At 44.5% G+C, this 14,030-nt stretch overlaps 1 protein-coding gene across 3 annotated transcripts; it reads right to left on the bottom strand.

Annotated features, from left to right (window-relative positions):
* Positions 1–2,116: 2,116 nt before the first annotated feature.
* On the bottom strand, positions 2,117–12,613 carry LOC146563197 (GTPase IMAP family member 8-like). 3 transcript variants are annotated; one of them, XM_085295651.1, is made up of 4 exons: positions 12,547–12,613; positions 10,937–11,034; positions 5,520–5,573; positions 2,117–4,833 (listed from the first exon to the last, which is right to left on the bottom strand). In XM_085295651.1, exons 2-4 carry the CDS (start codon positions 10,953–10,955, stop codon positions 2,993–2,995), a joined length of 1,914 nt encoding a protein of 637 aa, XP_085151777.1. In that variant the 5' UTR covers positions 10,956–11,034; positions 12,547–12,613; the 3' UTR covers positions 2,117–2,992. The 3 variants fall into 3 exon arrangements, with proteins under 3 accessions (XP_085151777.1, XP_085151778.1, XP_085151779.1); XM_085295652.1 differs by having other exon boundaries at positions 12,445–12,549; XM_085295653.1 differs by lacking the exon at positions 12,547–12,613 and adding an exon at positions 12,487–12,508.
* Between the last annotated feature and the right edge of the window lie 1,417 nt (positions 12,614–14,030).

The following is a 14,030-nucleotide window of genomic DNA, read 5'->3' as shown; positions in this document are numbered from 1 at the left end:
TAAACTAATGTTGTGTTTATAAGACTGGGGAAACCTGCAGTCAGCTGAGACTGAAGAAGTCACTTGGATGATGACGAAACGTTTCTCCCACAAAAGGCTACGTCCAGATGAACAGAATCAACCTTTGGAGACTTATTTTCCTGGATGATTGAGGCTGCATCAAGACAAATCTCCAGATACTTGTAACCTCGATACCCAGATGTCTTCAAACTGTTTTGAAAAAAAAAGGAGGAGCTACACCGTGGTAAACATGCCCGTTTACCAACTATTCAGAGACTTGTAGCAAGCATCACATTTGATATGAACTCATTTTGGGCGTGAAATTGTAAAATTTCTCAGTTTAAACATTTGTCATGTTATTTATGTTCTGATGTTATTTGAAAGTCTTTTATTTTTCATTTTGTTAAAATAAAAATAAAAACATCTCAACTTTTCTGTTATTCAGGTTGTAGGTGTAGCCACAGCAGATCATCTGTCTCCATGTCACCCCAGTATCTGTCACACCAACTCTACTGCATGTCTTTCTTTACTACATTCAACAACGTCATCCAAAATGTTCCTCTTTTCCTCCTGCCTGTCAGCTCCATATCCATCATTCTTTGTCCAATATATCCACTGTACCTTCTCTGAACATGTACAATCTCAGCCAAGGCTCTTAACTTTATCTCCAAATCACCCAGCCTGAGCCGTCCCTCTGATGTCCATCTCTTTTACTCGCACATGGCAAACACAGCTGTGAAATAGAGGCACACTACAGTTTCTAATGAGTTCAACGGTACGTGGACCTTCCAGCAACAATAGCCAACTGCAACCACAAGATGGCAGTAATGTAAAGCATGGGTCCAAACAGCTGAGTGGCTTCTTGTTTTCCGAGATGAAAGAACAGAAACTGCTTTACTTTAATACTATTTAACCCTTGTATGGTTTTCAGGTCTGTGAGACCCGTTTTCAGTTTTTTTCTAAAGAAAAATTAAACAATTAATTATTTTTTCTACCTGAAATTCATTGGCTTTGGCTTATTTTCTGTGAAGAACATAAATCCAAACTCATTTTCAATGACCTCATACTGTACCTCCCCCCACACATTTACATTACACACAAGGTGCTCGGGTCCACTGGACCCAGGTCTAATAAAAGTGTTGAAAGTGTAGGTCCTGTGTTCCCACACTCTGTCTTCCTCCTTTCTGGTGCTGCTGATAGTGTTTTCTTCCCCTCCTGCTCCCGCACAAAGTTGCAGCATTGTTGAAAATTCAACTACCAACACCGTCTGCTCTGACATTCCCACACATTTTACCCTCTTTCTTGAGGAATCCAAATTTTATGTTCTCATACCCTGTCCGACCTGCAAATTAGGGGCATAATACTATAAATAAGACTTTGCCGGTGTGGTTCTTTATCACAACTGATCAAGATGGCAAAAGATTATCTGCTGCGAGGGCCATCCAATTGATTTTGGAAGAGAGAGGGGCTTCGGATGATGATGTTGACAAAGAGGTTTCAGAATATTTCACATTTCTGAAAATTCAGTCTGACAGTGACTTTGAAGAAGAGGATGAGGTTGAGCATCATTTAGTAACAAAACGAAGACGAGTACCCCATCTGCAGCCAGCTCCAGGACCAGAACAAGCCCACCAGACAGCAAGTGAAGAAATATGGATGTCAATAACTGGTGAAATTGAATGGTCTTCTTGCCTAAGAAATGAGCCACCCTGCAGAGCTGTTACTGTGATAAGCCAGGGCCAACACGGCTGACAGTTACTCATGTGCAGGACATCAAGTCTTCATTTGAGCTTTTTCAGGTCCAAAGGGGAATCGACAGAATCCCTGTGGGATGCAGAAACCGGCAAGAACCTTTCCGTGCATCAATGTCTCTGGAAAACTTCCACAAAATTTCCAGGATTATCCGTTTTGATAACCGAGACGACAGACCAGCTCGACGGCAGAGAGTCAAGCTAGCTGCCATCAGGACAGTGTGGGATAAGTGTGTGCACCACCTCCCCTGTTTTACAACCCTGGGCCTAATGTCACCATTGATGAGCAGCTGATCCCATTTAGTTGTGAAACATGTTGCTTCACGTGTAAATGTGTTGTGTCTTTCCACTCACTCCACTTGATTATAACTGATTTATTTTTTTTATTATAACATTTTATTTAAAAAAAAAACAAAAAAACAAAACAAAAAACGAGCACATTAATTCATAAATGTGATCTAACAAAGGTAAAGGGAAAAAATTAACTGTTTGCTGTTCATATGGCTTGTGATTGGGATGAAGTAAACATCTGTTGAGTAATTTAACATAAAATTGTTTGATAGTGTTAGTTTGGAAAGCCAAAACTCTAGCAGGCAAAAACAATGCAACAGCGCCATCTAGTGATTGCTCAGGTTAACAGCACAGTAAAGCGATCACATTCAAAAAGTCCTCCAACCTACACAATGACACAAACTCACTGGCCACTTCTTTAGGTACACCTGTTCCACTTCTCATCAATGCAAGTTTCTCATCAGCCAATCACATGGCAGCTCATGGCATTTATGCAACTGAACATAAGATGACTCTGCTGTTATTGTCAGACACGAGTTTGACCACAGTGAAACAGGGACAGTCTACTCAGATACACCTCCTGAAAGCTCTCATTACTGCTGTATATTAATAACTGTTCACATTTACTCTGCGCTGTTTTAGGAGTAACCTGTGTAACTAAGCAGTCATACAGTAAGACACCCACATGAACCCTGGCAGGTGTCCTGCTGATGACACTGAACACAAACCAAGACTTTTGTTAGTTCTGCACATTCCTGTAAAAAGTGAGACGTTCACTTTTTGTAATTACAGCTTGATGTTTGTTGTTTCGTTGAGTGGCAGCAGGATGTGACTTTTTTTATTATAGTTCATGATTCCATTTGAAGTGTAAATGAGTAATTTCACTCTTATTTAAAGTAGCTTGAACAAACTCCATCAGGGTAGTTTACATCTTAGCAAACGCTACAAGCTCACAGACCCTTCTCTGCCTTTGCGCTCTCTGTAGTGTTTGTGGTAAAGATATAATATAATAAATAGATTATTAATGACAATAAGGCAGCAATTAATGAATATGTCCACTTCCTCCTCTTCCACTGATACTCTTCCTGCAGCTTTCTGTGGTTTGCTTTCACCTCCTCCAGGTTCTGTTTTTGCTCCTGATGAAATCGCTCCCAGATCTCCTTTCTTTCTTTTTCCCAGGCCTCTCGCTCTTTCTTCATCTCTCTCCTGTGCTGCTCCAGCTTCCTCTCAGCTGCTTCCTTTTGTTCTCTTTCTGACTGAACTCTCACTTCTTCTTGTTTTTTCTGTCTCCTCGTCTCCTCCTCTCGTTCTCTCTTTCTCTCTTTGCGCTCCTTGTTGATGGATTCGTCTTTATCCTTCAGCTGCTTTGCTCTCAGTTTTCTCTCCTCTTCAATCTGTCCTGTCTGCTCACTGATTTTCATGCGCAGACCTTTTAACTCTTTCTCTTTTTTCTTGAGGTCCTCGTCTCTCCTCTTCATCTCTTCATCCTTCTCTTTCAAAACTCTCTCCACGTCTATCTGTGGGACTTCCTTTGTGTCGTCACTCATCTCACTGATTTTACGTTCTCTCGCTCTGCTCTGTTTTCCATCAGCACCTTCCACCTCACTCCTCTGTTCAGCTGGAAGCTTCCTCACCATCTCAGTCAGACCCTTGATGACTGTGTCCTTGGAGAAGCACCCGAACTCTTTAACAATCATCTTTTCCACAGTATCTAACAGCTGTGGGATCTGCTGTTTGTCTTTGATGTTGAGAACAACTGATCTTCCTCCAAATCTCTCACAGAGCTCCTGGATGTCCTGGTTTTTCTTTACAAAGTTAAGAACAGCTGGATCTGTAGGATCTGAGTCCACAGTGAACAGAATCATGGTGGAGTCATTGACCCGAGAGCTGAATGCATCCTGGATGGTCTCTAACTCTCCCTTGTCTTCATCAGTGAGGGAATCTACAGGTAGGACCAGGATGAAGGCATGGACACCCTCAGGATCACAGAGGGAGATACACCTGAGTGATTCCTCCATCACTGCCTCCTGAGATTTTCCATACAAGGCAGGCAGCTCCACCAGGGAAACCCAACGTCCACACACCTCTCCCTGATGTTTAACACACTCTGATGAGTTGGAGGCTGAATGAAGCTCAGTCTGACCTAAAATGGCCTTGGCTGCTGACGTCTTCCCTGCTCCTCTCCTCCCACACAGAACCAGGTTTAAAACACACTTTGGTCTCATGAATAATCCGCCCTCCTCATCCTCAAATACATCACAGCTCAGACGATCTTCATTTATCTCCTTTGCTGTTTGAACCAAACGTGTTAACAGCTCTGAACGTTCAAAGCTCTTCTGCCACAGGTATCTGTATCTGCACATTCTGATCATTTCTTTTAGCGGTGGATGAGTCACACAGTTTTCAAATGAACTCTCTTCTCTGGATGTTGACATGAAAATTAGTGAATGGTCAAATGATCGATCACTGAAGAGTTGAAGGACTCTGCAGAGCCTCTGTTTTTGCTCCTCAGTGAAGTCTTCAGGCTGTAGAACCAGCAGGAACACATGAGGTCCAGGATCAGAGAGCCTCACACACGTTTCTACATGTTCCTTCAATTTGTCCTCAGAGATGTTTGGAAGCAGCAGATCTGGAGTGTTGATGAGAACTAGGTTCTTCTCCTTCAGTGGTCTACTTGTCTCACAGCAGTCCGGCTCCTCGGTGCTGAACTCAGTCTCTCCCAGTATGAAGTTCCCCACGTCTCTCCTCAAAGACCAGCTGTTCCCCAGCAGAACAACCCTCAGCTCAGACACTGAAAAGATAAAAACTAAATTAGATCTACACATCAGGCATTCACAGAAATTAAATTGTTGACATGCAGTGAGGAAAACAGAGGTTTTTATGCTTTCTCCTGTGAGGATGGGGACACTTAACTTCAGTCTACATCTAAACTAATGCATGGCCTGAGTCAGGTGTTCCTCCTTTCCTTTCGTAATGCTATGATTCCTGTTTAATGAAGCTGACGTTTCATGAGGTGTTTCTCTGAGTGGCTTGTGTGCTAGTGCAGAGGCTAAAGACAAAGTGAATTATCTACAGAATGTGTCAGGCATTATCGATGTCATGAGTTACAGTTACATGGTAACTCTAAAATTTATGAAACTACGTAGAGTCCACTGATTATGTTGGAACGTGACAGGAAAAAGCTGCAACAATGCAGCAACAGATTCAGAAAAAGGTTCAAATGGAAAAAGCTGGATCACAAAGACTAAAGGCTAAAGCTACACTGACACCTGATTGTGGGGGTCAGCCAGGCAGATACAGGACTGTGTGAGGAACATGATTTGGACAGATGAAGATCAGATGATGGAGAAAGTTTGGAAAATTCTACGGATCTAACAGAGCAGGGGGCACGGATAGAAAGAAGTCAATGTGAGAGTCTGAACTTTGCATCCTGAATGGTAAAATAACCGTAAACACCATAACTGCAGCTTAACTCACTGGACGGTTTTATGGTGGGATTGCTGCTGCTGTGTCTGAGGGGTTGAAGGTTTCCTGTAATAAAACAAAACAATGATGATGTCACACACACAGACACACTGGTTCATAAATAACTACCATCGTCACATGAGACCTCTTTCTAGTGAAGCTTTTCTTTGTGTCAGTATTTGATCCTGTGTTTGATGCCTTGACTCATATGTGGTGGCTTTTTTTCTTTCTCAGTATTAGATGTTAGCAGTGCTCTGTAAATCGCTTACATTTGGTCTCAAACATTTAGGCTTTCTCCAGCTAAAAAAAAACATTCTAATTATCAAGGCAATATGAATGAACACATTTAAAACTTTCCCAACTTGTTATCAGGGTCCCTCGGTTGATGATCCAGAGTTTTGAGTTTTTGTGGAATCATAGTTCTTGTGGATTTGACAATGTTATTTTCATCCATCCATCTTCTTCCGCTTTATCCGGGGCTGGGTTGCGGGGGCAGCAGCCTAAACAGAGAGGCCCAGACCTCCCTCTCCCCAGCCACCTCCTCCAGCTTATCCAGGCGTTCCCAGGCCAGCCGAGAGATATAATCTCTCCAGCGTGTCCTGGGTCTGCCCCGGGGCCTCCTCCCGGTGGGTCATGTCCAGAACACCTCACCCAGGAGGTGCCCAGGGGGCATCCTTGTCAGATGCCCGAACCACCTCAGCTGGCTCCTTTCGATGTGGAGCAGCAGCCGCTCTACTCTGAGCCCCTCCTGGATGGCCGAACTTCTCACCCTATCTCTATGGGAGAGGCCAACCACCCTTTGGAGGAAGCTCATTTCTGCTGCTTGTATCCGCGATCTCGTTCTTTCGGTCACTACCCACAGCTCGTGACCATAGGTGAGGGTAGGGACGTAGATCGACCAGGAACTCGAAAGCTTCACTTTTACGCTCAACTCTCTTTTCACCACGACGGACCGGTGCAGCGTCCGCATCACTGCATCCGCAGCACCAATCCGTCTGTCGATCTCCGGCTCTCTTCTCCCATCACTCGTGAACAAGACCCCGAGATACTTGACCTCCTGCAGTTGTGGCAGGAACTCATCCTCAACCCAGACTGGGCACTATACCCTTTTCCAGCTGAGAACCATGGCCTCAGATTTGAAGGTGCTGATTCTCATTCCCGCTGCTTCACATTTGGCTGCAAACCATTCCAGTGCGAGCTGGAGGGCCTCACCCGATGAAGCCAACAGAGCCACATCATCTGCAGATGATGTGGCTACCCCTAGCAATTCTGTCCATAAGAATTATGAACAGAATCGGTGACAAAGGGCAGCCCTGGCGGAGTCCATCACCCACCGAAAATGAGTCTGACTTATTGCTGACTATGTGGACCAAGCTCTTGCAATGGTTGTACACTCAACAAAAATATAAACGCAACACCTTTGTTACTGCTCCCATTCCCCATGGGATGGACGTAGAGACCTAAAATTCATTCCAGATACACAATATAACCATCCCTCCCAAACAGTGGTCACAAATCAGTCCAAATGTGTGGTAGTGGGCACATCTGCTATATTGAGATAATCCATCCCACCTCACAGGTGTGCCACATCAGGATGCTGATCTGACATCATGAGTAGTGCACAGGTGTACCTCAGACTGCCCACAACAAAAGGCCACCCTGGAATGTGCAGTTTTTTGCGCTATTGGGGGTCTGGGGACCCAGAACCGGTCAGTATCTGGTGTGACCACCATTTGCCTCATGCAGTGCAACACATCGTCGCATGGAGTCTATCAGATTGTCAATTGTGGCCTGTGGAATGTTGGTCCACTCCACTTCAATGGCTGTGCGAGGTTGTTGGATATTCGTGGGAACTGGTACACGCTGTCGTATACGCCGGTCAAGCACATCCCGAACATGCTCAATGGGTGACATGTCCGGTGAGTATGCTGGCCATGCAAGAACTGGGACATTCTCAGCTGCCATCTGCCCTGAACAATGTGAACCATGATTCATCCGTGAAGCGCACACCTCTCCAACGTGCCAGACGCCATCGAATGTGAGCATTTGCCCACACAAGTCTGTTACGGCGACGAGCTGGAGTCAGGTCAAGACCCCGATGAGGACGACGGGCATGCAGTTGAGCGTCCCTGAGACGGTTTCTGACAGTTTGTGCAGAAATTGTTTGGTTGTGCAAACCAATTGTTCCAGCAGCTGTCTGGGTGGCTGGTCTCAGACGATCTTGGAGGTGAACCTGCTGGATGTGGAGGTCCTGGGCTGGTGTGGTTACACGAGGTCTGCGGTTGTGAGGCCGGTTGGATGTGCTGCCATATTCTCTGAAACGCCTGTGGAGACGGCTTATGGTTGAGAAATGAACATTCAATGCACGGGCGACAGATCTGGTTGACATTCCTGCTGTCGGCATGCCAATTGCACGCTCCCTCATTGCTTGTGGCATCTGTGGCATTTTGCTGTGAGACAAAACTGCACATTCCAGGGTGGCCTTTTGTTGTGGGCAGTCTGAGGTACACCTGTGCACTACTCATGATGTCAGATCAGCATCCTGATGTGGCACACCTGTGAGGTGGGATGGATTATCTCAATATAGCAGATGTGCCCACTACCACACATTTGGACTGATTTGTGACCACTGTTTGGGAGGGATGGTTATATTGTGTATCTGGAATGAATTTTAGGTCTCTACGTCCATCCCATGGGGACTGGGAGCAGTAACAAAGGTGTTGCGTTTATATTTTTGTTGAGTGTATAAGGATCGAGTGGCCCGTAGCAATGGGCCAGACACCCCATACTCCTGAAAAACCTCACACAGGACACTCCGAGGGACACGGTCAAATGCCTTCTCCGGGTCCACAAAACACATTTAGACTGGTTGGGAAAACTCCCATGCACCCTCGAGTATTCTCGAGAGGGTAAAGAGCTAATCCAGTGTTCCACCATCAGGACAAAAACTGCATTGTTCCTCCTGTATCCAAGGTTCAACTAACAGACAAATTCTCCTTTAAAGCGACCTGGCATAGACTTTCAGAATACTTTATTGATCCCTAGGTTCCCGGGGATGATGAGGAGTGTGATTCCCCCTATAGTTGGAACACACCATCTGTTCCCCTTCTAAAAGATGGGAACCACAACCCTCACAATAAATGTATAGTGAGGGTCCGCCAGTTCTGTCCAGCATCTTCCCCCGCCACCTGATCCGACTCACCACCAGGTGGTGATCAGTTGACAGCTCAGCCCATCTCTTTACCCGAGTGTCCAGAACATATGGCCACAGGTCTGGTGATACAATTACAAAATCGTTCATCAACCTGTGACCTAGGGTATCCTGGTGCCACGTGCTTATTGACACCCTTATGTTCGTACATGGTGTTAAATATGGACAAAATGTGATTTGCACAGAATTCCAACAACAAAAAACCACTCGGGTTCAGATCCGGGAGGCCATTCCTCCCAATCAGGGCCCTCCGGGTTTCACTGTTGTTGCCCACATGAGCGTTAAAGTCTCCCAGTAAGACAACAGAGTCCCCACATGGAGCACCCTCAAGCACTCTGCCTAAGCAACTCTGAACCGTCGCATAAGCACAGACGACAGTCAGGACACATTCCCTGACCCGAAGGCGCAGGGAACAAACCCTCTCATCCACTGGGAACAACCCCAATGCACAGGCAGCAAGCCGAGGGGATACTAGAATACCCACCACAGCCCGCCGCCTCTCACCAGGGCCAACTCCAGACTGAGAAAAAGTCCAACCCCTCTCCAGGAGACTGGTTCCAGAGCCCAAGCCGTGTGTTGAGGTGAGCCCGACTATATTTAGACGATACCTCTCAACCTCACGCAGTAACTCAGGCTCCTCTCCCACCAGGGAGGTGACGTTCCATGTTGTGGTAGCCGGGGATCGGTCTGCCAGTTCCTCCACTCCTGGCTGCTGCCCGACACACATTGTACCCAACCACTATGGCGCCCCCTGCAGGTGGTGAGCCTACAGGAGAATGGGCCCAAGTCCCTTTTTCAGGCTGTGCCCGGCCGAGCCCCTGGACTAAGGCCCGGCTACCAGATGCGGGCCCTCGGGCATTTTATTTTCCTAAAATGGTTAATTTCATAAAATGGTAAATCATGCTTCCCTGTGTTCTTGACTTTTATTATTATTATTATTATTATTATTATAGCATGCTCCTTTAATATTGGTGTTCTATGGCCTAGTATTGGTGTCTTTAATCTTTAGTTACTGATGACCTTGGTTTGATAGACTTCCTAGTGTTTCCTTTCTGTGCCCTCCGTCTTCATGGTTTTCCTTCTGTCAAGTTCATATGCTGAGTCCTTGCTTCAATATTTATTTCCTGTTTTATTTTGGTAATTCCTGCTTCATGTGTTCAGTGTCCAGTTTTATTTCGCTCAGTCTTGTTCTCCTTTGAGTTTTAGTTGTGCTCACTTGGCTTGTCCAACCTCCCTAATTACTCTTAGTGTGTTTATAGCCCTTATCTCTCCTTAACCCTTGGTCACATCAAACTGTTTGCCTGCTGCCATGATCTTAGTCCCTTGTGTTCCATGAATTTTTTACACCTTTAATGAAAGGTTGTTTTAAGCTTCAAGTCTGCCTGTCAGTCTGCACTGGGGTCATAGTTCTTCCCAACTACAACACTTGTGACTGTTGTTAACTTTATTAAGATCCAGAGTTCTGGGGACTTGGAGTTTCGTGTTCACTTAACTACAATATTGACATTGACAATAAAATTGTTGCCCCAGAGGCACGCTTTCAAAAATAAAGCGTTTATTTGGCATTTTCAGACTTTTCAATTTAATTCAATTTAAATAGCACCAAATCACAACAACAGTCACCTCAAGACGCTCTATAGTGTAAGGTAAAGATCCTATAATAATACAAACTGGAGACCTTTCATGTGTTAGGCAATCATTCTAACCCTACACTATGGAAAAAAAATTTAACTTTGTTTTTACAAAGCAAGTATCAAAGGAATGCTGGATAAATAAAAAGAAGAGGACACAGCTCAAGGTTAGCTGATGCACTGTTCATTTCTATACTGTAGGTTTAGCATGCACACCTTACAAAAGGTCCCAGTTCCAACAAGGAGGCAACACAATCCCAACCTTGTGCAGTGCACAAGCTAGTACACTGCCCCTGTTGCTCCAAACTCTGGTTACACAGGTAGGTTTCATCTGATGCAAAAATCGATGCCAAATCAAATATGCAGTTCCTTCATTTTGAAATACACGCCACTGAAGCTGAGAGCTGGAGAAAGCCAGATGTATTTATTATAGAGTAACAGAACACTTTCCTACTGAGAAACAAGGCCTACACATGTGATTAGAGGTAACGAACACAACATCAGACACTGATGCGGTGAATATACGCACAGTGAGAAACATTACATCATCCAGGCTGACTCTGGATGGGTCTGCATCACTCACTCACCTGTTTCTGCAGTTGCCATTTTGCCGCTCTGCTGGAAACAGACGAGATGAGCAGATATTTATTAACTCATCTGGAGACAAACTGTCGGGTTTAAGAACCTGAGGAGAGAAAAGTTCAAAATGTTAATTTGTTAATGCGTCGAACTCACAAACACAACACCTCATGTTGTATCTTCAGAAAGCAGTCGAGCTGCAGGTGACTTCCACCTCTGTATCATATGGAGTGAAAACTTGAAGTAATTTATTCACAAGGTATAAAGTCTATTTACATCTGAGCTGTAAAAGTGAATCTGAACACCAGGTTGTAGAAATCACAGCAGATGGTGCTTCAAATATAGATGCTGCTGCACACAAGCAGCCTTCACACAAACACAGCATCATTGTTAAGGACAGACCCTGAAGCACCAGTTTATAACTGTTGTTCTGTGAGAGTAGTGTGAGCTTATTGTTGTGTAATTATGCATATCACTTCATGATGTGTTTTAAAGCAGGTTGTTTTTACTTGTACTTTTATATCATGTAAAGGTGGCCAAGTGTGCTTACAGGTTATAATTATACAGGACTGCTTCTCACAGTACTCTTTTATATGAACATTTATTTTTTTATTTTTTCTCTGAAACTTTATTTCTAACCTGTGTGTGAGCCCTGCCTGATGTGATTCCTGTGGGGAGGCATCGGACAACCCCACGATCTGCCAAGCCAAACACGTGGAGCGACCCTGTGGTGACCCCACTGAGCCAAAAGCAGCTGTTTACAGTCAGAGCTTCATCAGTCTGTTTATTTTATTCAGTAGTCACATTTGAAAAATATATTAACAGACAAAAGTAAAACTGAACTTAGTTATATAGAAAAAATAAATAATAAATTGATTATCGCAGGTAAAAATGGACAATAATGTTTAAGTATACATGTTAATAAAGTTCAAGAAAAAAAAGCCTTGGCTCCTCCTACTCTAATACCTAAAATGGTGTCGGAGGCCTAGTTAACAGAGATATTTATCTCAGTTTAATCCTTGAGTCGCATCATTTCAGAGAGATTATACAGAGAGAGCAGATTAAGGTCCATGAATCATATCAGGACCACCAAACACGGTCCAAGCTGGTTCTACAGCCTCTGATCCAAAGAACACAGCCCACAGAACAGGCCTGTATCAGGACACAGTGACAGACTTTACTTTTCCTGATTCCTGATCAAACCTTTCACAACAGCACTGCACTCCTCAGCTTTAACTTTAACCAGGTTTAAACGACAAAGAGCGAGCAGAGAAGTGAAAGCAAGTGTTCTTGTGTTATGGCGCTCCATTTCCGCGTTTTCCCATCGCACCTCGGCTGCGTTACTGTCACAGAGATATGATGTAATCATGAGGTGAGCAGTTTTTCTGTACTTTATCCCGTTTTTTAATTAAGTCCCCGGTTCAATCTTACTTTCACACAGATTTACAGACAAAAATACAAAATACGACATGAACTATATCGTTTACTTCCGGTCCAAATGTTCCGCGTTTATTACCTGAACCGAAAATTCACCTCGAGGTCACAGAAAGTTTCTCACAGTTAAAGTCTGACGGCGGGTCTGAGCCTGCTTCTCTGTGCTGTCTGTGATAAATGTTACCTGGATGAAGCCGCTGTCACGCAGGTTCAGAGCTGCAGGATTGAAGTTTCTACGGTTCAGGTTCATGTGACGTCAGAGGACACGCCCACCCGCAGGAGAAAAAAGAGAAGTGCGTCACTGCGCGCTCAGATGTGTGCTTACTCTGTCCGTGTAAAAACTCTCCATCAGATGATTTCTCTCTGATGAAGAACAGATGTTCAGGAAATCTGTCACACATGTTCATACTTCAGCATTTACTGAACAGAAAGCGTTTTTTTTAGGTGACACACCTGATGTGTCCTCTGTCTGAGCTCCTCCCATCTCCTCAAGCACAACAGCCACCAACAAGAGGAAGAGGGAGGAAGACGTGCGGAGGTGTGAGCAGCACAGCACGCTGCAGGAAAAGAGGATGGAGGAAAAGATGTAGCAGGATGCAGCGGCTCTCAGATTTAAATCATCTGTGACACTTCCAGGTGTTGATGATGAGCAAAACAAAAAAGACACAAGTGAAAGTTTACCAAAGAGATGCAGTGAAGTGAGGAGAACCGTGAGCTTAAAGAAACCGTTAGATCAGGAACATTTGATGAATCTGCATTTGAAAAGGATGAAGATGAAGCCGAGGCAGTGATAGGAGTGCCCACATCATTACAAGTAGTTTTAACATGTTTGGTGTCTTTTCTGCAAACTGGAACAAACCTGATTCCTTTAAAAAACTGCTTGTGAGACTGAAATGAATCTTCTTCATCCCTGATTGTTTTTTGTTTAAGATCTCAGCTCCAGGAGCACCACTGAAGACTTGTGTCAGTGCCCATCATAGATGTGTCTGTATTATTGACTGCTTTGAAATGTTCACTGAAAGGACCTGAAAGCAAGAACACAAACATACTTGAAACACAAACATTGCTATACAATGAAACACGAAACTGGCAGGAAGATCCGACAAACACGTGACTGAACAAAGTGGATTTTTGGACTCTCTCAGCACAGGAGGTGTAACGTTAACAGAATCATTTAGGTTGCATAATCCTGAACTGAGGATCCCAGCTTCCTCCAAAGAGAAGACATAACTGTGGAGCTGAGGCCCACAAAAGGACCTGTATCACTCAGAGTACATGTTGGGAGCTACTGGAGAAGAAAGGAATACAAGTGAAGATGTGTGAAGCAGAGCACCCTAAAGGTCTTACACCTCTTGATAAATTTAATTGGAAAAATTTACAAGATGACTTTGAGAATGGTCTCCTGTGAGAGCTGCTGTGATGCAAAAAGACAGGAGGCTGAGCTGGAGATGGCAGAGGACGGGAGGATTTTTACTGGGAATGATCAGGATGGACAGGATTAGAGAGGACTGCATCACAGGGACAGCTCAGGTTCAGCAGTTTGGAGACAAAGCTGCACGTGTGCAGAGGAGGGATAGAGGATAGACTGGGAAAGGATGTGAAGGCAGAGCTGCCAGGAGGAAAAGAGGAAGACCTCAGAGAAGATTCATGGATGTAGTGAAGAAGAAC

Source organism: Mchenga conophoros, linkage group LG12 (assembly GCF_057382185.1).
Source record: "Mchenga conophoros isolate Kocher_MC1m ecotype Shallow Benthic linkage group LG12, M_conophoros_male_GT1.1, whole genome shotgun sequence".
Lineage (NCBI taxonomy): Eukaryota > Metazoa > Chordata > Actinopteri > Cichliformes > Cichlidae > Mchenga > Mchenga conophoros.
This window is presented reverse-complemented; position numbering and strand designations above follow the sequence as displayed.

Excerpts from the sequence above, each read along its gene's own strand:
- LOC146563197 (XM_085295651.1), bottom strand. Across the intron at positions 4,834-5,519 it reads TCCCACCATAAAACCGTCCA|TGTCTGAGCTGAGGGTTGTT; the intron begins GTGAGTTAAGCT and ends TTATCTTTTCAG.